This window comes from Ascaphus truei, chromosome 2 (assembly GCF_040206685.1).
Source record: "Ascaphus truei isolate aAscTru1 chromosome 2, aAscTru1.hap1, whole genome shotgun sequence".
Taxonomy (NCBI): Eukaryota; Metazoa; Chordata; class Amphibia; order Anura; family Ascaphidae; genus Ascaphus; species Ascaphus truei.
Window position 1 is genome coordinate 419,262,377 of NC_134484.1, and position 23,100 is coordinate 419,285,476.

Sequence of the window (23,100 nt, forward strand, 5' to 3'; positions counted from 1 at the left end):
ATCTATATTATTCCTACAAGCATATCCCAGGACTTTATGCAAATTATACATAGATTGTGACAATGGCGACCAACATAGATCCCGAGTACAGTATATATGTAACGGTGAAAGTATTATGAACATCACACCCTCTGTCACAAGGAGGAGATTAGATTCCCCGTGTCCGTGGTGACAGTGTCACTTTCCATATATACAGTAGGCCTACTAAAAATATCAAGCGGTTGTAAACACTTCCTTCGATAGAGTTAATAATTCAACGTGTGCCCCACAGTGAGTATATGGTTATGTACATGGAGGAAACAAGTTTAAAAAACTGTTTTGCAGAAGCCCACGCAACAAGATTATATATCAGCAATTAATTATGTACTAGATATGGATTAATGGGATCTCTAATTCAACCTTCCATTTGAGGGAGTTGTAAATATGGCACATTGGAAATCTAGTCAGAAATGCCGTGTATCTCACTCCTGACCCCTGTAACTTTGGTATTGCTATAAACAACGCTGTACAGTGGAGGGTTTGTCACTTTTATTTCATTTTTTTACCCACGATAACTTTTTTGTCTGGCTATACCCACGTTCCAACTTCACATTGCTTAGCCAGTAACCAACCTCGCTCTGATGAAACCCAAAAGGTCGAAACAGCTGTCTGTGAGGAGGGTTACAGGCTATGCGCTTTTTTACCCAGGATGTGCTGCAAAGCTGTGTAATACGGCCGGCATATACTTATAGGGGTCCATGTTAAAATGTTAAAATGGACAAGCGGTAAAGCGTGACACACTGTGATGGCTCCTTTGCATGTCATTACCCAGAATCCCTGGCTGCAGTGGAAGCATGATATGCTGAGAGATAATGGGGAAAGACAGCGTTGCAGACCTGTCTGAGGCATGTATTTTTATTTGCTGTATTGCTAAACAAACCGTTTCAAACATTGTAAAAAAAACAAAAAAAAGTCTCTCCTTCATGGGTTTCTGTGCAGATGTGGTGAGAATTAAAAGTGAATCTAATGGAGCTTTTTTTTTGTGTGGACTGCTGCTCTATGGACTTCTGTGATGTATCCTGTGGTTAAAAGTCACGCCAGGGAGGTTAGTGGCTAAATATAACGGGGAGGAGACACTGGTGTACCATCTGGAAATCAACATTGAACATGTTTCTGAGGCAGCGTTTACCACTGCTCTATCCTCCGTCACCGGCACAAACCTACCCTTTCCCATAAGAAACGGGCCACCTCATCGGGCATTTGGACGGCAAGCCGAGCCCTTTCCATAAATAAGATGCCTCGCCTGTGACAGGGAAAGTACTGTAAGTATATCCCGACACAGGAGAGAGATGTGGTGTGTGTCTCTGCTGCTTTATACTGGGAAGTAAATGATAAAGTAACAGATTAGTGAAGGCTTTAGCATTGAGGTGCAACTTTTAACCCCTTCCGTACCAGTCTACTGCAAAAATAAATGCATCCTAATTGGAAATATATCAATATGATGTGTGTGTCTCCCCCTCCCCCCCCCCCCCATATGTCCCCACGATAGATAGAAATGCTCTACATTTAAGTGAAATGCATTTATTTATTTTGGTTTGAAAACAAACCGTATGCGTGAAAGCTAATCTAATGTTAAATGGGAATCCTCATACTAACAGAAATATGATTTATCTCACGTGTTTAACATTTCTCTGCAATTCTTGCCTCCTTCCTTGAGGGCATAAAATGCAATGTAAATACACGTCAATCAAATGTATATGTTGTCAGTGCAAATTAGAGCGCCCTTGTCTCGCTCTGTGACTAGAACGTATCATTCAGCCTTTTGATAGGAATGTTGTATTCTCAAAAGAATGAACGTTGTCAATTCTGACCTAATATGTCACAATGATTTCTATGAAACTGTACTTGAGTTTAGAGTATGATTCACTGAAGTCTCTTAATTCATAGGCAATTGGTGCTGAATGAATGATAATGTCTATAATGATAAAGGGAAATTCACCCCATGTGCCAATAATGTTTCTATGTTGGGTGTTTAAAAAAAATAAAAATTATTAGAAGTTTTTTCCTTTCTTGTAGTGACAAATATAATTATATAAACGCAAACTACAGTTGTATACACTAAAGCTGAGTTCTTCTTGTTATACTGCCTTTGTGAATAAGGGCTATATGGAACATTGTAGCAAAACCCTCTTCCACCACAGCTGTTTCCTATGCAGGGAGTTAATTATATGGGAAAAGGCAATTACTCCTGACTGTCTGTAAAACAAGAGATCGAAATTACATTCACACAAAGAATCATCTTGTTATAAAAAATAAATAAAGGCATTTTGTCACCTTTAATGTTGCTGACATTGCAAAACTTTCTTACCATAAAGCAAAGTATGAAATAACCAGAGACCACAATGAATTCTTAGTGGAGTTTTACTGATAAATATATGTAATTTTACCCCGAAAAATGCAGGGGTTTTTTTGGCCCATAAACTTCTTACTCTGATTTTTGGCCCTTGGAGGTTGACATTCGTGTTTTTATTAATGATATTTTACATTTGGTGCATCTATAAAAAAAAAAGTGGAGAAGAGAATGTAATATTTATTCTACACCTACTGGAGGCATTGGAAACAGTGGGAAAATGTGTCTATAGACCGATTAGGTACGGTTGCACATGCTGCAGGTGTCTCTTTCCTCATATGAGGAACCTATAGTCATTTATACTGCTAATATTTGGGTAAAGTGGGAGGGGCTGTTGCCAATATCTTTATAACACGCGGTTACACAAAGCAGCGTCCAATTAGAATTTTGAAATGTGACATTTGGAAACCCGCTCTGCAAAATTCAACCCCCATTTGCCATCTCAATGCAATCCTATTTAGGATAATGCAGGAGCATGTTAAGCCCTTTGCGCAGCATTAAACATGTTTAAACCTCTCAACGGTCTTGAGACTAATGTCTTTAAAAATAAACAAATAATATGTCAAGCCTAATTTTAAAGCCTGACTCTTGCTTGTTGTCAGTGAGGGATAAATCATACTGTTCGTACATTTGAATGGTGGCATATTCCACGTGCCCTGATTCCTGTTCAGTGGCATACAAGATGTTGCTACCTTGATCTTATGCTAAAAATATTAATTAAGGAGAAAACACTTTTTGTTACCATGTGAGTTACCGATGTAGTAATGTTGTGCGCACTTATTTTACAGTCTATGGGGTACGCTGGTGTTTTTAAGATGGTGATCTTCACTTTTAAAAGAGTATTGTTGATACTTGTGTGGATGATGTGATCACATCAGGATCAGGGGTACCTCTTTCATACGGAAACTCCCATTGACTCGAATATGAGTGTCTGTCCGGCTCAATCACACTTTAATGAATAAGCCCCATGGTTTTTGTAGTGTGCTAAATGATCGGTAAATAATAATAATAATACACATTCCCAGCTAGCTCAAACCCCTACACCCACCACATCATTAATATATATTTGTGTCAAAAAGGAGTGCTACTGGGCGTGGCAAATGTATACAACAAAAGACAGGGGTGCCCAATGCTACATCCAATTGACAAAACATATATGGTAATAATATATGGTATAAAGTTTAAATACTTCAATAATAACAAATAATAATAGCATGTTCTTGTATAGCGCTGCTAGTTTTACGTAGCGCTTTACAGAGACATTTTGCAGGCACAAGTCCCGTGGAGCTTACAATCTACATTAAAAAAAATTGGTGCCTGAGGCACAGGTAGATAAAGTGACTTGGAGCTGACACTGGGAATTGAACCAGGTTCCCCTGCTCCAAACTCAGTGCCAGAGTCAGTGTCTTTACTCACTGAGCCACTCCTTCTCCCTATGTGTTTTTCTCACCATTTCTGGGAGGGTTTTTTGCTCATAGGGAATTTATTAAACCGTAAAAGTGTCCGTTTGCTCAGATTAGGCCTTTTATACTGAAACATTGATCATGTTCACTTCTTCTACACATTGCCATTGTTTTTTTTTTGTTTTTGTAAGTGCAATCCTTCTTAGTCAGGATTTTTTTTTCTTGACTCAAAGAAGACATTTATTTCCATTTTTCCATGTGCAATACTTCATAAAATATTTTTCTAGTATCGTCTGTTTGAAGACAAACTGCTGTCATGCTTTTGAAATGGTCACGATTGTATATTTAGATTTAGTTTATCAATCTTACCAGCAGCATTAGTTTTGCTGTGGAATATAAACCTTTATTTAGGTAAAGAATGATCCCAGAACTAGAACCCAGTAGAGTGGTGAGCAACTGCCGATGTCATAACTGATTGCCAATCCAAAAAGAATTTCACAATCTAATTGGCTTCCTTAAACAAATCTAACCATAATGGAAAGAAAATGTCGTTTTTTTATTTATTTTTAGCCTTTAATCACAAAACCCTTTTATTCTGAAAGGGGGAGTGTTTTCTCTACCATTATCCTGCCCTGTCCTTAAAAAAGAGAGAACAAGAGAGAGAGAAGTGGGCTTTGCTTGTGCAAGCTCTTCATAAACACACTAAGACATCCCATACAAGCCTCTGCTTACCATGCTTACAAACTGTCTTTAAAAAAAAACAGTAATAGAAATGCTTTATCTTGTTTTAAGTGCATTTTATCATATCCCTATTAACTTTTAAAATTGCCAAATATCCTAAGATTTACTGTTATATATACAGGTAAGGGGTATCCCTCTACCAGGCACTAGGATACTACTTTTATTTTATGGCATACTTGTCAAGAGTGGAAGTTGTGAGTTGATTTGTGCAATTTCTGCTCCGTTTGTCTTTCCCTCCAGTGCAGTATGATAAACCGTAATTGCCATGGTGCTTTGCCTAAAAACCAAACAGAAACACTGCAGCACAGTAACACACAAATTAGGTAGGCATACAACAGTATTATCTCGGATGCTCACATTGTAGACTGAAAATTGTCAGCTCTGTGGGATAGTGGCTGACCAGAGTCTCTCTGTTGTGTACAATGGATTGTACATTGGCAGCTCTATTTGGAACTAATTAATGTGTGTATTGTTTTTATAGTTAGAGGCCTGTCATGTAGATTTTAAATGAAGAACTTCATATTTGGAATTTGAATGGTTCAGAATTTTGGAGCGTTTTATGTTCATATATAGCCATTTTTATGCTTGCCTCTATTTAATGTGCATAAAAATCTATATGGCTAAAGTAAGATGGAAAACTGGAACACATTATACAAATTACTGCATCCATAAAAAGCACATTCCACTTCATCAGAAAGGAATCTCAGGCAAGGAACACGATCCAACTGCAGAGGTATTTTTTTTTAATAAAGAAAGCGTCGAGTTCATTGTGAGAAATGTTTGTCACTGTAGACTTTTTGGGGCTGATTTTGAGTGTTCCTTCTGCAAGATATTTTAAGTTTTCCCTCTTTTCATCCAGTCTTGCATGACATCCACATCTGGGTTCAAAGTGCATTTAATGCACCATTGTAGGAGCAGTGGTGGAACTAAGGCATTTTTTTGCAGGGAGGCTCAAAAGCCCCTCACTGTCACACTTTCTTCCATCCTTCTCTCCAACTCTCCCACCCTCACCTCTCTCTCTCACTCCCCCCTTTCTTTCTCACTCACTCCCCCCTTCCTTTCTCACACTCAATCCCCCCCCCCTTACCTTGTGGGCAATTTGGGATGGGGGTAAGGCCTTGGGTCCTGCGTCGATGGGGAGCTGGGGCAATGCAAGTGGATAAAGAAGTTGGGCCCAATTTCTTGGCAGGCCCGACGTCAGGTGCTAACCAGGACACAGGTACACCGGCAGGGGTGGGGGGGTTGGGGCGTGGCATGTGGGCCAGCAGCAAACAAAGGCCCTGGAAGCCTGACACTAAGGTTGGGCCCGACCTCTGGTGATGCCCTACTTCTAGTAGCCCCCCCACCCCCTGCTCTCAGACCCCCCCCCACCCTGCTTTCAAGCCCCCCCTGCATACCCATACAGGGGTTTGCAGTAGGAGTACGCCCCTGTGTAGGAGGAGTATGTCATACTAGAAATGTGAATTTTAAATATGAAAAAATCTAATGCTGCGAATCAAGTTAAGAAGTTAGTCTCACTCACCTATAATGAAACCACTTTCCACTGCAACTCTCTACCTATGTAGAAACAGTAGTGATATTGAGGATGAGTACTGTACATTGTATGAAGAAAACATATTACATCTTATTAATGGGAGCATGAGCTTCTGCCTCCTGGTCCATAAACTCTTTTTATCAAACTTTACCCCAATGGTAACATAACAACAGCTAAGCTTTCTCCGCTGAATCTGAGGATGCCACATGAAGTGGTGAACGTGGCGGAGGGTACGCTACTTGTTAAACTGGAGAGCATGTCGAATTGTGACATTTTATATCAAAATGCAGACACCAAAATGTAACCATGCAGTAGATCCCTGCACTGCTTCACCTGAGGGCGGTGTGCAACCGAGTGCGATGTGGCACTGTTATTAATACAAATAAATACACAGTAGTTGCACAGTTTTGCTATCCAGTCATTAATAGATGTGTGACATGGAATCCTTTCCCAGAAATGCTAAGCATGTAGCAGGGACACAGGCCCCTATTCAATGCACAGTTACGCTGCTTCCCCTGCTGGGAAAAGAGATAAGCTGCATTCAAATAAATAGGTCTAAATTATTTCCTACGGTAGCTTGAGGAGGCAGCTTCATGGCATACTGTATAAGGGCCATAGATGGGAAGAGTGGCCACATGGTGAAAGGGTTCTATTGCCGACATGCTGCTTGGAGTTACGTGATCTACACAAAGTATTTTTGTAACATTTTCTCTTGCTTTTTATGTTTTTAAGCTTAGTCAAATACTCCATTATGGAATTACCCATCATTTTTTGTCCAGAAATGGATGTAAATTTTTGGGGGATCTACTTGTATGTATTATTAATTTTCCTGCTTTATAATGTGGCTTTAATCACTTAGATTTTGAAATCACCGTAGTCTTTTGCCACTACATGTGATGCCATAATTAGTGTAGCCCCAAGGTAAAATTTGGCTCCCTGACCTCCCTCCGCGCTTACCGGGTGGTCGCGGGTGCCGCCGGAGGCAGCGGTGGACCCGCCGGGAGAACGCGAGGGTGGGGGCCAGTGCAGGGAGTAGCGCGTTGTCCTGCAGTGGAAGCTGGTTGCCGGGGACGCGATCGGGCCGTCGCTAGGGCCGCGATCGCGTTGCCACCGGCTTGGCGGCTTAAGGAGAGGGCGCCGCCATTGCGCGTTAGCTCGCGCATGCGCAGTAGGCACAAAGTGCAGGGAAGGCCCCAGAGAGATCGCGCAAGGGCAGGACAGGGAGGAGAGAGGTTGCGGCGGCCATTAGGCGTTCGCGCATGCGCGGGAGAAGCGCGCACGCGGCCCCAGTGTTTAGGCAGCCCCCTGGGAACTACAATTCCCAGGAGGCTTAGGGAGACAGGCATCAGGTGCCTGATAGCGGCCAATAGGGCTGGAGGAAGCTCAGCCCGGGAATATAGATACATTTCCCGGGCTTTGCAGAGTCAGTCAGGAAGAGGAGAAGGAAGGAGTAGGAAGGGTGTAGGGAGCGAGTGGCTCCTGCATCAGGTAAGGGTTCTCCTTAGGTCCCCAGGCAGGCCCCAATTCCCGGTAAGGGCAGGGGGTAACTGAAGAGGGACGGCCCTAGCTAGGGAGGTTACCCTTAGGTGTGGAAGGTGCAGTTTGGCAGTGCCACAGCGGATAGGGCTGTGCGCACTGGCAAATAGGCACAGCGTGCGAGCAGTGGATTTGCTGCGGGTTCCAGAGAATGGTGTGTATCGTTCTGTGTGTGTTGCTGCATGTGCTGGGCGCAGTGTGTGCAGCGTGTGTGGATGTCTGCAGGCTGATAGTGTGAGCTGTGTGTCTGCTGCAGACTGTTAGCTAGTTAATAGCTAGTTGTTAGTGAGACAGATAGGACTGGGTAGCTAGGGGAGGGGGGGGCAGGTTATTGTTCCACAGGCCCTAGGAGTTTTCCCCAAGCCATCCCAGGTTGCGGTTCATCAGGGACAGGCCCTAGGTTAGGGTTCCTGTCCTGATAGGGATAGATAGGGATAGCGGCGGTTGCTGTTCCCGTGCGACGGTGGTGTTACCGAGAGACGGTTGAGTTCCCGTGGAGCGGTGGGACCCTCGTTGGGGTCCACGGCAGAAGTACCTGGATAGGATCAGACGGACTTCTGACCCTTTTAGAAGTGTGTTGCGGTCCCGAGCATCGGAGTGCTCGGAAGGTACTTCAGTATTATAAGTGCACCAACTGGGCCCTAGTTTAATATAGTGACTGCGCAGTCACCCACGACCTCCGTAGGATTTCGGGACATTGGGAGTGGGGGATCACAGGACACTGGGTGGGAACACCGGACATTGGGCTGAGGTGATGCGGATAGAGCATCAGGTTATGTTATGTTATGTTATGTGATGTGTGACATGTCGTGTTAGTAAAGTGTTAGTATTTTATCTATGAGTGTTATTGTATTTCTTACCCAGGGCTATCTTTCATAACGGGGATCCTGGGTAAGTGGAGGCGCTGCACCAGGTAATGGTAAGGGTTTCCCCAGGCTCCCAGCTAGCGGAGGCTCAGATCTCCTGGAGCCACAGGTGTTATGCAGTACCAGTAGTCCCTTAGAGCAGGTGTGTTGCAGGGAAAGGAACCGGTTAGACCACGAGGGGCCAATGTGAGATTGGGTGGGTCGGCCGGTTCACAAAAAGGGCTACATTAGTATTATAAATATGTAGAAATCTTCACACTAAGTATGATTTTGCCACAAGGCAGTCTTCTCAAAAACAAACTTTAATTTTCTGAGAAGGATGCTCGTCAATCAAGTATTTACTCAAATGCCAGGATAACCTGCCCTTCTAGTGGGCACTAAAGATAAGGAGGGACAAGAGAGAGAGAGAGAGAGAGAGGGGGGGAGCTTTGTTGGAGCAAACTACTGTTCAGCACAAAGTGATATCACACAAAAGGAAATACATCAAACCCCTCCCAGCCCACAATGTTTGTAAACTAAAATCGCCTAGATTTAACTCCTTAAACATGTCACTGCGATTGGATAATATTTGCCCCAGAGCAAATTGCACCAGTGAATACATTTGACATGGCTATTGGGCTATGTACACTTTCTGCCATGTTGGAATGCATATTAGGAATTGCCTATGAACTCCACAGTGGCCCCACGGAAACAATCTGCCATTTGGTGCTTATGTTCTATCTTTGTTCTGTACACAAACCCAAATGTAAACCAACCTGGGACCCAGGGCGGACAAAATATGGTAGAGAGAAAGAGAAGACACAAGTAGGGGTGTTGACACTATTGACAGACAAAATTGTCCTTCAATGACATTCATACATGTTGTAAGAGTGGTTTGACATTAGTCTGGTGTAGTGGTAGTGTTTTCGGATATTGCCTCCAAAATAATGAGTAACCAGAAATCCAGTATAACCGCACCATCGGTGAGTGGGCACCTCGTGTGGTGTCATGTCGCATGCGTGTACCTTAATCATTTTACATGTTCAGGTTTGTTTTATTTTCTGGTGCGTCTGTGAGGAAAAACTTTAACAAGGGAAGCTATGAGAATTGTTTAGCCCATCACAAATATGTGGCTCTATTTGTTGTCTTGTATTAAGAAACCTTGTTTTCAACACTGTTTTTAATAGAAACATAAGAAATGAAATACCGTTCCTTTCCTTTTAAATCTTTTATTTCTAAAGACGCCAGATCCCAGTCCTCAGGGGCAACTAACTAGTCTGAATGTTAAGGATATCCCTGCTTCAGCACAGTTCTTTGACTGAGCCACCTGTGCTGAAACAGGGATATCCTTAAAACCGGACCTGTTGGTGGCTCTAGAGGGCTGGAGTTGGCCACCCCTATGCTAGACACAGCATAGTGCATGGATTTCACGGAGATAAATGACCTGCTTCTGGAACTTCAGATGATTATGATAATAAACCCCCATAGGGAGAACTTAGCACGTGCATCTGAGAGCTTGATCATGTTTTTACATTTCCATAGAATAAAGTACTGAGTTTCAATACACTAAGGAGGGCGAGTGGGATTCATTCACGTGCGATAGAGACAATCGGGGAACTCACACCGGGATTCCTGGGAGTTTCCATGCGATAGTACCCCAATATGCCCTATAGCAGTTTAATGAATCTCAAGGTATCTCAAAAATATGTCTGGTTTATGTATGGAGCAGCTGTGTCTTCACTTCTAACAATAGGTATGAATATATATTTAATAGAGTACTATATATTTTAATAGGATATGTAGCTCTTTATGTAGACCTCTTTGTAGGCACCATAAATCCCCAAATGTAATCTGATATGTTCGGTTCCTGATGTACATCGATGTGGTAAGAGCCACGTGGAATAACCAACAGGTCAATGTCTGCACTGCTCAGCTGCTGCTGCCCAGATGCATTGTGTTGATACTGTATTAAACTTTTATCTTAAGTTGATTTTTTTTTTTTTTTCCCAGATGCAAAGAGAAATTTCATACTCCGTTCGAGAAGGCCCAGCTGTCCATAGACCTGGGTCTGCCACATATTCATCTCATGGAGGCCCAATATCCCCACCGCCTACACCCGTGCCGCATTCCATGCCACCATCTCCATCAAGGATTCCTTATGGTGGAGCCAGACCAGCGGTGGTGCAGAGCAATAGCACAATGCCAAGGGAGAGACTTTCAAGCTTGCCAGTGTCTAGATCCATATCGCCCAGCCCCAGTGCCATCTTGGAAAGGAGGGACGTGAAACCAGATGAGGATATGGGCAACAAAAATATCCAGTTGTTACGAAATGAAGGCATGTATGGTGACCCTTACTTATATCATGAAGGGCGGATGAGTGTGGCATCATCACATGGTGGACACCCACTTGATGTCCCTGATCATCTTATCGCGTACCACAGGGGTGCAATGAGATCTGCAAGTACTTACTCAAATTCTTCTATGCAAGTGGAGATGGAGCAATCCATGTACAGGCAAAAGACTCGAAAACACTCTGAAAGCCACCTGCCATCACTTGGCTCTAAAACCCCTCCAGCCTCTCCTCATAGAGTGACGGATATGAGGATGATGGACATTCACACTCATAATCCCCACGTGCCTCCTCATGCCATCCAAACTGATAGATCTTCTCCAATTCGGCATTCTTTTAAAAAGGAGCAAGGTGTGGGCATGTTTGTAGAAGCCAAGCTACGGAATCCTATTGGAATACCAGGAATGACAGAAGTGATCTCATCCCCATCTGACAAACAAGGGTTTGGAGGATATGGAGTTGCTGCACCACCCAAAGATACTTATACAAGGTACGGAAAGGAGAGATTGTATTTCATATTGTATCTGTTTGTTGTGTTGGTATAACATATACGCGTGTGTGTGTGTGTGTGTGTGTGTGTGTGTGTGTGTGTGTGTGTGTGTGTGTGTGTGTGTGTGTGTGTGTGTGTGTGTGTACACACACACACACACACACACACACATATATACACACACACACTGGTTGACAAATCACCAAAAAATCTACTCGCCACCTAGTACCAAACGTGTGCTGCTTGGGCCAATATTTACTCGCCCGGGGGTTAAATCCACTCGCCCGGGGCGAGCAAATGTATAGGTTTGTCGAACACTGTTAATATATATATATATATATACACATACACACACTCTGTAGGTAGAACTAGACATGTGTATGATACATTACATTCATATGTTATCATTTGTAATGGAAAATTATTAATGTCCATCACTTTTTATGTGTTCAGTATATCTGGAACTAATTTTCAAAAGGTTTATGCAAAACCTTTGCAGAACAAATATAAGTCCCCTTAATTAAGGTGAAGGTTTCTGAATAATTTATTGTGAGCCTTTGGAAATCAATTTAAACCCAGTCTCACTTTCCTTTTACCTTGTTTTAGTTATTCATGCACTTTATACTATCTTTATCACAAAACAGCTTAATTTCTAGTTATGCTATTAACTGACATTTAAGAATCACATAACAATGGCATTTTGTGTCTTGGCTTTTGCATTTGTATTTAATATACCATGTAGTTAAGATTTATAATTACCAGGCAGCCAATGGTTGTTTGTACTATTAGAAGCCGTGTTATATTGTATTATGCCCACAATCTTGCTTACCTTAGTATATGAATGCACTACTGAGATAATTCATAGCTTTTAATAATACAATATTTGCCATATTTAATTTTCCAGTTATTTTAGTTGCAGGTAAGAGCTGGTAACATTATTGTGTCTAAGTACAGTACAGGTATACCCCGGTTTAAGTACACTCACTTTAAGTACACTCGCGAGTAAGTACATATCGCCCAATAGGCAAACGGCAGCTCACGCATGCGCCTGTCTGCACGTCCTGAACAGCAATACCGGCTCCCTACCTGTACCGAACCTGTGAGCAAGCGGGGAGACTATAGAGCCTGTTACAAATGCGTTATTTACATCAGTTATGCACGTATATGACGATTGCAGTACAGTACATGCCTCGATAAGTGGGAAAAGGGAGTGCTTCACTTTAAGTATATTTTCGCTTTACATACATGCTTCGGTCCCCATTGCGTACGTTAATGCGAGGTATGCCTGTACTGCACCGACACACTTTATTCGAGCAAATACCCAGTATGTACCTGGCAGATACCTGGAATGCGCCGCTCCTCACCTCTGACAAGCCCCGTTGCGTTTGCCTTCCCAGCCTGGGTTCATGCCTGGCTGACGGGCGGCTGATCTGTTAAATGATAATGATTAGGATTTAATAGGCTGCAATGCTTCGCGTGTCTACCAGATGGCATAAATTCATGAATTGTAATGCAGTATATATATATATACTGTGCAGTATTGCAGCCAGCGGGAATAAAATGCTTCAATACCTGTCTGGAAAATACCTCAATGTACTCGGGCAGAAAACAGTCACAAACCTCAATACACCCGGGTATACCCGAATTCGTGGGACTAGCTGAGCTCGAATAAAGTGTGTCGCCAGTGTATATACCATTCTATTAGTTGAAGCTTGGAAACCTCTGTTAATGCTTGGTGTATGTACAATATATTTATCACTGACATACATCTTATGAAAGTTGAACTGAGGAAAAATTTCTTTGCTAAAATACATTAAAAACTTCTTCACAAACTTGCATTTGTTCCCACAATTGTAGCTCACAGTAGATCCCCCTTACTGTCCTTTGCTGAAATGACAATATAGAAGTTTGCAGTGTTCAGTGTCTTTTGTTAGTAGGGCTGGCTCCTGTGCCGTTCTATTTCTCTACATTTTAGCTTTTCGATACGACCCAGCCAGTCCCATTTTGTATAGATGGTCCAAATCCCTTCCTTGTATTTTCCCAGATTTTTTTTCGATCAAATCTGCAAAAAGCCCCTTATCACTGCTTCACCGCTGGCGATATGCTTTTAGTGAATATGTCAAATACAATTCATAAATAATACAATTGCTATTCAATACGGATAGCTCCAAATGTGTTCTGTAAACCTTAACTGAATCTGGGCCAAATATTGTAGTTTACAATGGTAATGGTAAATCCAATGATTTAGTTTACAATGGTAATGGTTTTTAAAAATATATGTAAAAATGGTTCCATTTGTCTGATGTTGAAGTGACATTTAACCTATAGGAGGGATTGACCCTTTAAAAGAACATTGGGCCCTGTGCCACTATATTTTGTCAAAGTCCCCTATACTTAGATCTTTCATTTTGAGACTTACTGTTTTGTTAAGAGGACAAGGAGGAAAATGTTGTTAATGTTTTGTTAATGCTGCAATTTCGCCTCTAATATGTACATATCTTTTTTTGCTTGCCTGTACCGGGGGATCCTCTGGAGCTCATCCATGGTGCCCTGATGTCATGATGTCCGAGGACCCCTCTTGTTCAGGAGTGGCAGGGCTGGGTGTTCACCAGCCAGGCTTAAGGATTCTATATGGCCACACGGTCAGGGCCTGTTACAGCGGCCAATAGAAAAGCCACAACATAATCGGGAGACTACATTGTGGCTTTCTATTAATGACCATGTGGCCATTTTCGTGGTTTGGTGGCCATAAATCTGCTGTAAATATCTCCTGAATTGGGGGGTGGGGGGGCTTGGGTGTTTGGAGACCACGAGGCAGGTGCAGGTAAACAAAAAAAAACAACCACAAAACTGTGCGGGTAGGATTGCAGCTTTCATTATGGCAAATGAATTCTAAAATACTTTGAATATTATGATATATATTGTGTATATTGTTCTTGTTTACTCTCTGTGGCACTATTTTATAGGACTTTGTACCACAAATAATACCTGTGCCACAGGTTGGCAACCACTGCTAGACTATGTTAGTGCCATATGAATATATAACTGTAATAAAATTCAAATCTTTCAGGAACTAGAAGTAATTGACTGAATATGAGCTATAGTCGGGGATAGTAGTTTTCATGCTGCAATGTCTTTGTTTTGTTTTATTTAAACCATAACCCTAGTGACAAAAAAATGAAAAGACTGATCTCGGTGCTAAATAATCCAGCCTATAATTTGTGTGGTTTATGATGTCGGCACGGCCCAATTCCAGACACAATATATTTGCTGCGGAGAACACCAGATTCCCTGAACCAAAATAGATTTTAGCTTTCCCAATTATTCATTAGCTTCATATTTCACTCTAGCCATCTTTTCTTTTCTTTTTTTGCTGCTTCATCTGGCCAACTATATAAACGGCTAGGTTTACTGTACTATTTCAATAAATATCTTTCTGTCTGAATTCAGCTGAGCTTATTAAATCCGATTGCCCTAACCCGTTCCGTGCTAGAGAGACATCCTGTGTGTTGTCCAACCGGCGCTGAATGTGGTTAATCTTTACAAGCAAAGCTAGGTGGAAAGGTTGAAGATAACGCCATCCTATTTCACCAGAGACACAATGAGATTGTGCTTAAAGGCTTTATGCGCCGCCCCTCCTTTGTGACGCTAAACCAAATAATGGAGACCACACAATGTTGGAAGAAAAGGTCACAGCTTTATTTTAACATCCGCTGTTAAAATCCTACCAGCCTGCCCGCCAGCCAAGCATGCTCCATGCAAAGTGGGGGGGAGATCCTTGCCCAGCGGCCAGCGATTGGCCGCGCTCCCTCCCCCCGCCCGTAGCATGTGAATGGGGGGGGGAGATCCTTGCCCAGGCAGCCAGCAATTGGCCCGCTCCCTCCCCCCGCCCAAAGCACTGTAAGATGGGAGGGGGAGATCCTCATTCAGTCGATTTTGGGCTGCTTCCCTCCCCCTCCCGCCCATAGGGTCAGCTTAGGCCCAGCCCTAAAGCTGGCGCCCAGCCTTTTACCAGCGTTGATTGGGCATAGGCCGGCCCGGCCCTAAAGCCGGCACCTCCAGCCTGCCAAGCTGTTCTAGGGGCTCCAGCTGAGGGACGGACCCTAAAGTCCTCACCCTTTCTCCGTCTCCTGAGCTTGGCTGGCGCGGCAGCTCCGCCACCCCTCTGCCGGGCGCTGGCTATCCTGGGGGTAACACGCCCACCCAAAGCTGCGACCTCTGACCTTAATTCCTTCCGCAAACTCCCCTTGATGTTATGTAGGAACACCTCCAAACCCTTTGGCGGTAGATGTTCACCATCTCTTCGGTGCGCTGCTACCTCGCTTACCCTCAACGCTGTCCTTTTGCTTGAATGCTAGCCATGTGTGTCAAGCACGGAGGTAGGTTTTCCAGGTGCGTGGGGCTAGCGACTTCTGGACCAGGTCCATTAGTCCGATATCCCTATCTGCCAAAGGTGATGTGGGCACGTTAGACCTATTGCATTTGCTGCTGGCACTGCTTGCCTAAACGCAGTCCAATTGAACCGCGATAAGGCGTCTGCTATCACGTTAAATCTCCCCGGGACATGCTTGGCGTTAAAGTTGATGTTGCTGCGCATGCAAAGCAGCACTAGCCTCCGCAACAGCCGTATCACTGGGCTTGATGTTGCGGAGAGGCTCTTTACTGCTCCCACCACCCCAGGTTGTCAGACCAGAATATGATGTGTTTATTACTGAGCTCCTTAGCCCAAAGCTCCACCGCCACTATGATGGGAAAAAGCTCCAGGAAGGCAATGTTCTTTGTTAAACCCGAGTCTATCCATGACTGGGGCCATGGTTCTGCGCACCATTCCCCTTTGAGGTAAGCCCCGGAGTCTAGCGACTCCGCCGCGTCTGTGAACAGCTCTAGCTCTTGGTTACTACGGCCCCCTTCTATCCATAGCTTTTTGCCATTAAAGAACTGGAGGAAAGCTTCTAGACACCCAGGTCTGATTTAAGTTCTTTAGTGACCCTGATGCGGTGCAGTGGTCGGGATACCCCCGCGGTCGACCTCTCTAATTTCCTGCTGAAAATCCTGCCCATGGGTATGACCCTACATGTGAAATCTAGGAGCCCGAGCAGTGCCTGCATCTGCCTTAGTGTAACCTTCCTAGCAACCTTGCTCAGGGGGCCCCACGAGGAGGAAATCATCCAAGTAATGTGCTATAGTGTCATACCCCGTACTCTCCATTATGCACCAGTGTATAAACGTGCTAAATGCCTCAAAAAAGGCACAGGAAATGGCGCAGCCCATGGGGAGGCACATGTCCACGTAGTAAGCCCCCTTGATCTTGCAACCCATGAGCCTGAAACTATCTGGGTGTAATGGTAACAGGCGAAATGCTGACTCTATGTCCAGCTTGGCCATAAGGGCCCCCCTCCCATAAGTCCTGACTATGGTGATGGCCCTATCGAACGATTGGTATTGGACATGGCACGCCTGCTGATCGATTGCGTCATTGACGGATCTGCCCTTGGGGTAAGATAGGTGCTGAAGGCCTGAATTTGCCGGGTACTTTCTTTGGAACTATCCCTAAGGGGAATATGATTAAATTGTGTATGGGAAGTGAGTGACATGGCCCTGCCATGCGCCCCAGGCTTACCTCCTTGTTAATTTTTTCCCGCACAACTTGCGGGTATATCGAGGCGGATTTAAGATTGCGGATTTAAGATTGCGGATTTAAGATTGCGTCTTGCGCGGGAGGTGACTAAATTGGACCCAACTGGGATGACAAAACCCTCCCTAAAACCTTTCTCGAGAAAATCCGCTGTCGCCTGACAAGGGTAGGCCTGGAGCCATGGCAGCATACATTCTAATTTAATTGGCGTTTCCGCCCTTGAAGGGGCCACTATCAGCCTGCTTGCCGGTGGTCTTGGCTTTTCTAAACATTTCTGCGCTGGGTGGCCGCCGCTGCAGATTGAACAAATGTGTAGGAACCTACACGTCCCTCCCCTTGAGCAAGAGCTTTTATTGAAGTTCCAGCACTCTGATCTCTTGGGTTTACCCGGTGGTTGATTAGCTGGCCGCCCACCCGGCCCCCTGGCAAAGGGAGCTAATTTCTCCGGTGTAACACGGGGAATCCATAAGTCCAGGTCCTTAGTGCCAAAATTCAAAACGGGGTTACCATGCATCTTGTGCCTAAACTCCTCATCGTATTCGTACCACGCTGCGCCCCCATACGTTTTGTGTGTGTCGTATCAGTTCAATGTATTTAAGGACGTTCAAACCCTCCTCTGGGTGCTTCTCCAGCCGGCAGCTGGCTAATACTAGGAAACCCCTTAGCCAGTTGTCCATGGTTATATGCTTGTTACCGCTCTCATCGCCTGCAGCCTTGGCTTTTTTCTTGGCCTGCAACCCCTCAGTAGAAAGGTCGTATACATCAGTGAATTTCCCTTTTATAATTGCTTTCCTCACCTTGGGTGTAACCCGACTGGAGAGAGGTCATAGCGCAGGCGTATGTGTCCTTCCCCTTCATCGCTGCGCTGACGCTACCGTCCTTTAGTTTTGGGGCCTTGCTCTCCCCCGCTGCCTCCTGCGTTGCCCCGCTTGGCCTAGCCCTAAGTGCCCGGTTAATTCCCGCTAGCTGTTTCTTTAGGAATATATACATCGGGGTCTTGTGTAGTCGCATTGCACTCTCTGACTCTGAAATGTCGCTGTCACTATCCGAATCGCTACTCTCAGTACTAGACATAGGATTCATTTCCTTACCCTGAATCCCGTTGGTCGGTTCAGCATCCTGCGCTGACCCAGAAGTGGAGCATGTCGACTGGGTGCGGCGTCTATGGTCCTCTTCGCCGTGCACCGCTGAAGGCGGGTAGGGGTCCTGGTCCGACTCCCAGGCGTGAGATGACCACTCATTGGCCGCCGCTTCCTGCGGAAACTGAGAAGACCCAGCCTGCGGTTCCCATGCGGGAACCAGGGGCTGGGTCACATTAATCCCCTGACCCGACGTGACCTCTGGGTGGGAGAGGCAGGGGCCCCACGGTGGCTGGGGCGGTTATACACTGGACCGCACGCGCCCCTGCCAGCTGGAGGTAAGTAGGTGGGATGGTTGGGTATAACGTGTGGCGGTATGTAATAAGTTGGTGTTTCACAGTTGTAACCCTGCTCACAGTCTGTCCTATACTATGAGGGGTAAGGTTGAGGTTGCCCTGAGGGGTGAAATTGAGGTCACCCTGCAGTACCGTTAGGGGCCTCATGGTGGCGCTGCTGCATTGAAGGGCCAAGGCAAAAGCCTGCCTCTGCAGACCTGCCTGTTAACTCCTGTCCCCTTAAGGAACTCGGGCAGGGAAAAAACCCACCCTCCCCCTGCTCATAGAAGCCTGTGGAGTGAGAGGGGAGCAGGGGGAGGGGCCAGGCTGCAGCAAGCGCGGGGGAAGAGCGCCCCTCCCTCCAATGCTGCTGCTGCACATGGGAGAGAGGTGAGTAATGGCGCCGAGGAGCCAGCAGCGGCGCACGTGGACCCCGGCCGGAGGGGTAAGTGAGCAGGCGGAGCGGGTCCGACCCCTCGGCCGGCGCCTGGCAGTCCCCCCGATCGGGGTGAGGAAGAAGGAAGGGGGGGGACCTGGCCAGCGTGCGCTCCGGGCGGCTCCTGATATTCCCCGCGATCGGGGTGAGGAGGTTGTTGGAGATGGATGTTGCCAGCGTGCGCGCCGGGCGGCGCACGTGGAACCCGGCTGTCCCCGCGGCCGGGGGGGTGATTGAGCAGGGGGAGCGGGGCCCAACAAGCGCGCGCCAGATGGTTCCCGCAGTCGGGTTGGGAGGGCTGGTGGTGGGGGGCCTGGCCATCGGGCAGCGCGTGGCCATCACCGGCAGCGGGGTGAGCGGGTTGGCGACGCGGGGGCTGGGGGGGGGAGGCCTTTTTTGCATGGTTTGGACATGTGAAAAGGGCTTACAGAATAGCAAAACATGCAAATACATACATACATACAATTTAGGAGTGGTTTATCTTGGTTATACGCACACATGTTGCAGTCCCACTTAGGCGTCAATAACACCCAACATAAAACTTCTCTATCATTTGTTCATTTGCTGTATTCTATAAGTTCTGTTATACAGCTCGTAATATCTACAGTACGTCCAAAATCCTATATCTGAAAAGTCGCACAACGACTATCGGAATATGCAATGCACACTGCTGTGGTTAGAAGCAGATTTCAGGGCCATATCTATCGGGGGACAGAAAAGTGCAATGTTAAAGTTGCTGGGCTCACTCCTGTTCAACAAAACAGCTCTTAGAAAACCCACAAACAGCGGATAATATTTTTACAAGATAGGAGACTACTGGGGAGTTTCACAGTGAGGGGTGCACAGTTAGTAAGAAAATACATTTCATTTTACACTAAGTCGGACGGCTCCTTCATAAACCCGCGCATTTTGTGAGATTCGGTTGTACAGGAGCTATTGCAATTAGAGAATAAAGGGTTGTACTATTGGCCCCAAATTGTAGTATTCCCCGTAAGAAAAGATGTCACATCATTAACATTTTCAGCCTCTCCAGCTCTGATGGTGCCGTACATGGGGAATTTTACATCCGTGTCCTTTAATCTTTTGTTTTACTGCAGTTTGAAATAATAGTCAAAGTTGCATTGCTAGAGGGGGGGGGGGGGAAACAGGTTTCATTTGCTTACTTCTGCAGCAAATAAAAGCTGTTTTCTTCAAACATGATACTGTATATGCTGTGGTTTTCAGAGGAAGCCAAGATCATCCCTGAAAGTCATAATTTAGTTAAAATGTGAAATTGTTTCCAGATTAACAAACTAGAAATAGATTGACTATCTTACTTGGCAGTTTAAAAAAAACATATCATATTTTCACATCTGTGGCTTATGAAGCTTTAAAGAGATCAGTGATGAAGAAATGAACAATAATACCTTCATTATTAAGTTTTTAATAAAAACTAATCTACAGGAATTTCATGAACAGAGTAATTTGGAGCACACAGTAAATGCCCAGTAAGTCTGCGCTGCTCTATATCCAGTCTTTAGGTCAGGACAAAATCAAATGCACTTAAACGAGCAATCCAAGCAATATCCTACATGTGTTGTTTTTTAATAAATCAGTTCTATGGTATTAGATCAGCAATGCGCAAAGTGGGGTGGGGGGGACAGGAATTTTTTTTTTTTGGGGGGGGGGGGGCGCAGGCGGTTGTAGAGGCCCCGCGCTCTTCCCCATGGCATATAAATTAAATGCCGGGGGATCGCGTGAGGCTTCTGCAACCTGAACGTGATTCTGAAGGCTGCTGTGACGTGTCGCCATGGCAACGCGGTGTCATGCGGAGTGATGTCCCACGCACGTCTCCATGACAACGGGGTCATGTGACGTCACGTGACCCCGCAGCGTCATATGACGCCGTGTAAGGTAAGGGGGGCGCGAGAGCAAGTGGGAGCTGGCAGGGGGGCGCAGCTCCAAAAGTTTGCGCTCCCCTGTATTAAATAATACTTACTACATTTTTTTTATTATTATTCAACTCAATGAGTTTTAATATGAAATGCATTCTTTGATTTCTATAGCAGGTTTTAGTTACGCTGCCTGAATGATTAATTGAAACTGAAATGCAGCCATTTAATGAACCCTGGGAAACTGGATCTTTGATTGCTCATTGATAACTAATCGATTGGCAGCTTAGGTAATTCGTTTTTAATCAAGGTAATCAAAGGCTGCATATATTAAAACAACAAAAAAAGATTTTAAAACGTGTGTTGCTTTCTAAATATCTCTATTGCCAATATAACAGACATTATGAATCACAGTTGATCTATTGGTGCACAATCTGTATGTAAACTTTTCTGCAAGCTTGCAGCTGCCTGTCTGGGTGTTGTGGTGTCAGAATGATGCTCTATATTAGGTTGAAATGAATCCGGTTGTACCTCTGAGTTGGCAGGAGGGTGCTCATGTGTAGAGTCGTTTAATTGACTATGTTACACCTTATTATGATGGGTAAAATGTAACACACACGCACACTGATTCTAAATATTACATCCTATCACAATAATACAAACAACTTGCAGATGTGTTAAAAATGTTGGTAGAGCTGAGTGAGTACGTCAGAAAGTCTCCTATTTTCATGGGGACGGATGCAAACATGAAAACATAAATTGAATAGTGGGTAGGAAACAAATGATTTGGAGGGTAAATAAGCGGGGATCTTTTTCACACGAAAGAACCACTATTTTGCAATGAGTTGTTAGAATGGGAAAACAAGGATTTTATCTGGTTCCTTCAACTTTTAAAATATGGGACGAACAAAGAAAAAGTAGTAATATTGCTCTGGAAGAAAAGTAGTAATATTTATTTGGGTTCAAGTACTATTGCAACAGCGTGCTGAAGGGAACAGTAAAGCTACGGCCCCACTGCCTGCGCTGCACGCACGTCTGCGAAGCAGGCACGTGCAGCCGAGTCCCCCGGTCTGCAGTGAGCTGCAGGGGGAAAGACGGAGGGGCGTGACGGGGGCGCGGCCGTGACGTCACCCGGCAGGTTCACCCTCATTGGCTGAACCGCTGGTGGGCGTGGCCTAGCTCTCCGTCGTGAGTCCTGATCTCAATTTTCTTGAGAGCAGGATTTTCTGTCGGCGCAGCATGGTGCACCCCCCTCGCAGCGGGCCCGGCCCCATTGTGGGGCTGCTCTTGTCCCTGCAGCGTCCGCTAGGTTCCAGACCCCGAAAAGCGTAAATCGCAGAAAAGCGGAACATCGCCTTTTTTTTGTGCAGAGTGCACAAATGCTATATTCACCAGCGACATTCCGTCCCTGCTCCCTCCTAATCCGTCCCAGAATGCAGCATTCTGGAAGCAGACGGAGTGTATGTGCAGGTGTGGCAGGCAGCAGCCCGATGAAAATCAATCTTATTCATGTTTACAAATATAAAAAATGCATACAGTAGTTCAGGGGTGAGCAAACTTTTTATGCCGAGCCCCCTTTTTATCCATGAAATTTCTCGCCCCCCCCCCCTGCCTGATGTAATCAAAATCACATGAAAAATAAAACCTTTATTAAACGGTATACAATGTAAATACAAATATGTCTAAGGCCGCGCGTATAGTGCCCGCGACGGCAACGTCACCCGTCGCCGCTAGCAAAAGTTGTATTTCGCTTTGCGGCGGCGGCGTGGACGACCATGCCTTTGATTGGTTATGGGGCTGTCACATGAGGCGACAGCCCCTAAAAAAATATCAAATATTGCCGGCTTAAAGGGAAGGGAGGGAGTAACTAAGCCTGTTCCTCGCAGCAAGGCCCCGCCCCCTCTACAAGACAGAGCAGGGAAGCAGCCTCAGCATGGAGCTACTGGCCGCCCGTGCACAGCTCTGCCCGCCCCCAGGTTTCCCCGCATGCAGCCTGCGTCCCCCTACATAATCTTGCACCCCTCAGTTTGCGCACCACTGCAGTTGTTGACCTGCTGGGTCATACTAAATAATCCTTCAAGCCCAACGTCCAGCAGTGGAAGGCACTGGACTCTTCTGGAGTCTGTAGCCAACATGGTACTTAAGTATCAAGATACCTTCTGCCGGACACTTCCTTCTTCCAAAATGAAGAGACTGTCCTAATTCCTAGTGGTAACACGTTTCTGATTTTTTGTGCCAAGTTAAAGCATTTCTCTCCTTTTAAAATAAATTTATTATTTTTTTTTACATATGTCGTATTATAAGAGAAGTTGAAGGTTGTGGTAACTTTTAGCAGACCATAGTTCTTCATAGATGAAATTATAGTGTAGAGAACATTCGGAACTGAAAAGCTTTCTTCATCAGTGTGCTGTGGCAGCACAGTTAAAAGGAAACATGTATCCCAAAGTGATAAGTAG

General features: G+C 45.1%; 1 protein-coding gene across 21 annotated transcripts in view; it reads left to right on the top strand.

Annotated features, from left to right (window-relative positions):
- KIAA1217 (KIAA1217 ortholog) overlaps positions 1–23,100 on the top strand; it is a 493,175-nt gene that overhangs the window by 419,823 nt on the left and 50,252 nt on the right. For 20 of the 21 annotated variants that reach the window (XR_012799300.1, XR_012799299.1, XM_075587581.1 and 17 more), the window contains one exon: positions 10,459–11,288. Coding sequence is in view for 19 of the 21 variants with exons in the window: in XM_075587581.1 (XP_075443696.1) it covers positions 10,459–11,288 (830 nt within the window). In the remaining 2 variants the exon portion in view is untranslated. Of the gene's footprint in view, positions 1–1,083; positions 1,302–10,458; positions 11,289–23,100 lie in introns of those variants that run through there. The other variant, XM_075587585.1, reaches the window with a different exon arrangement.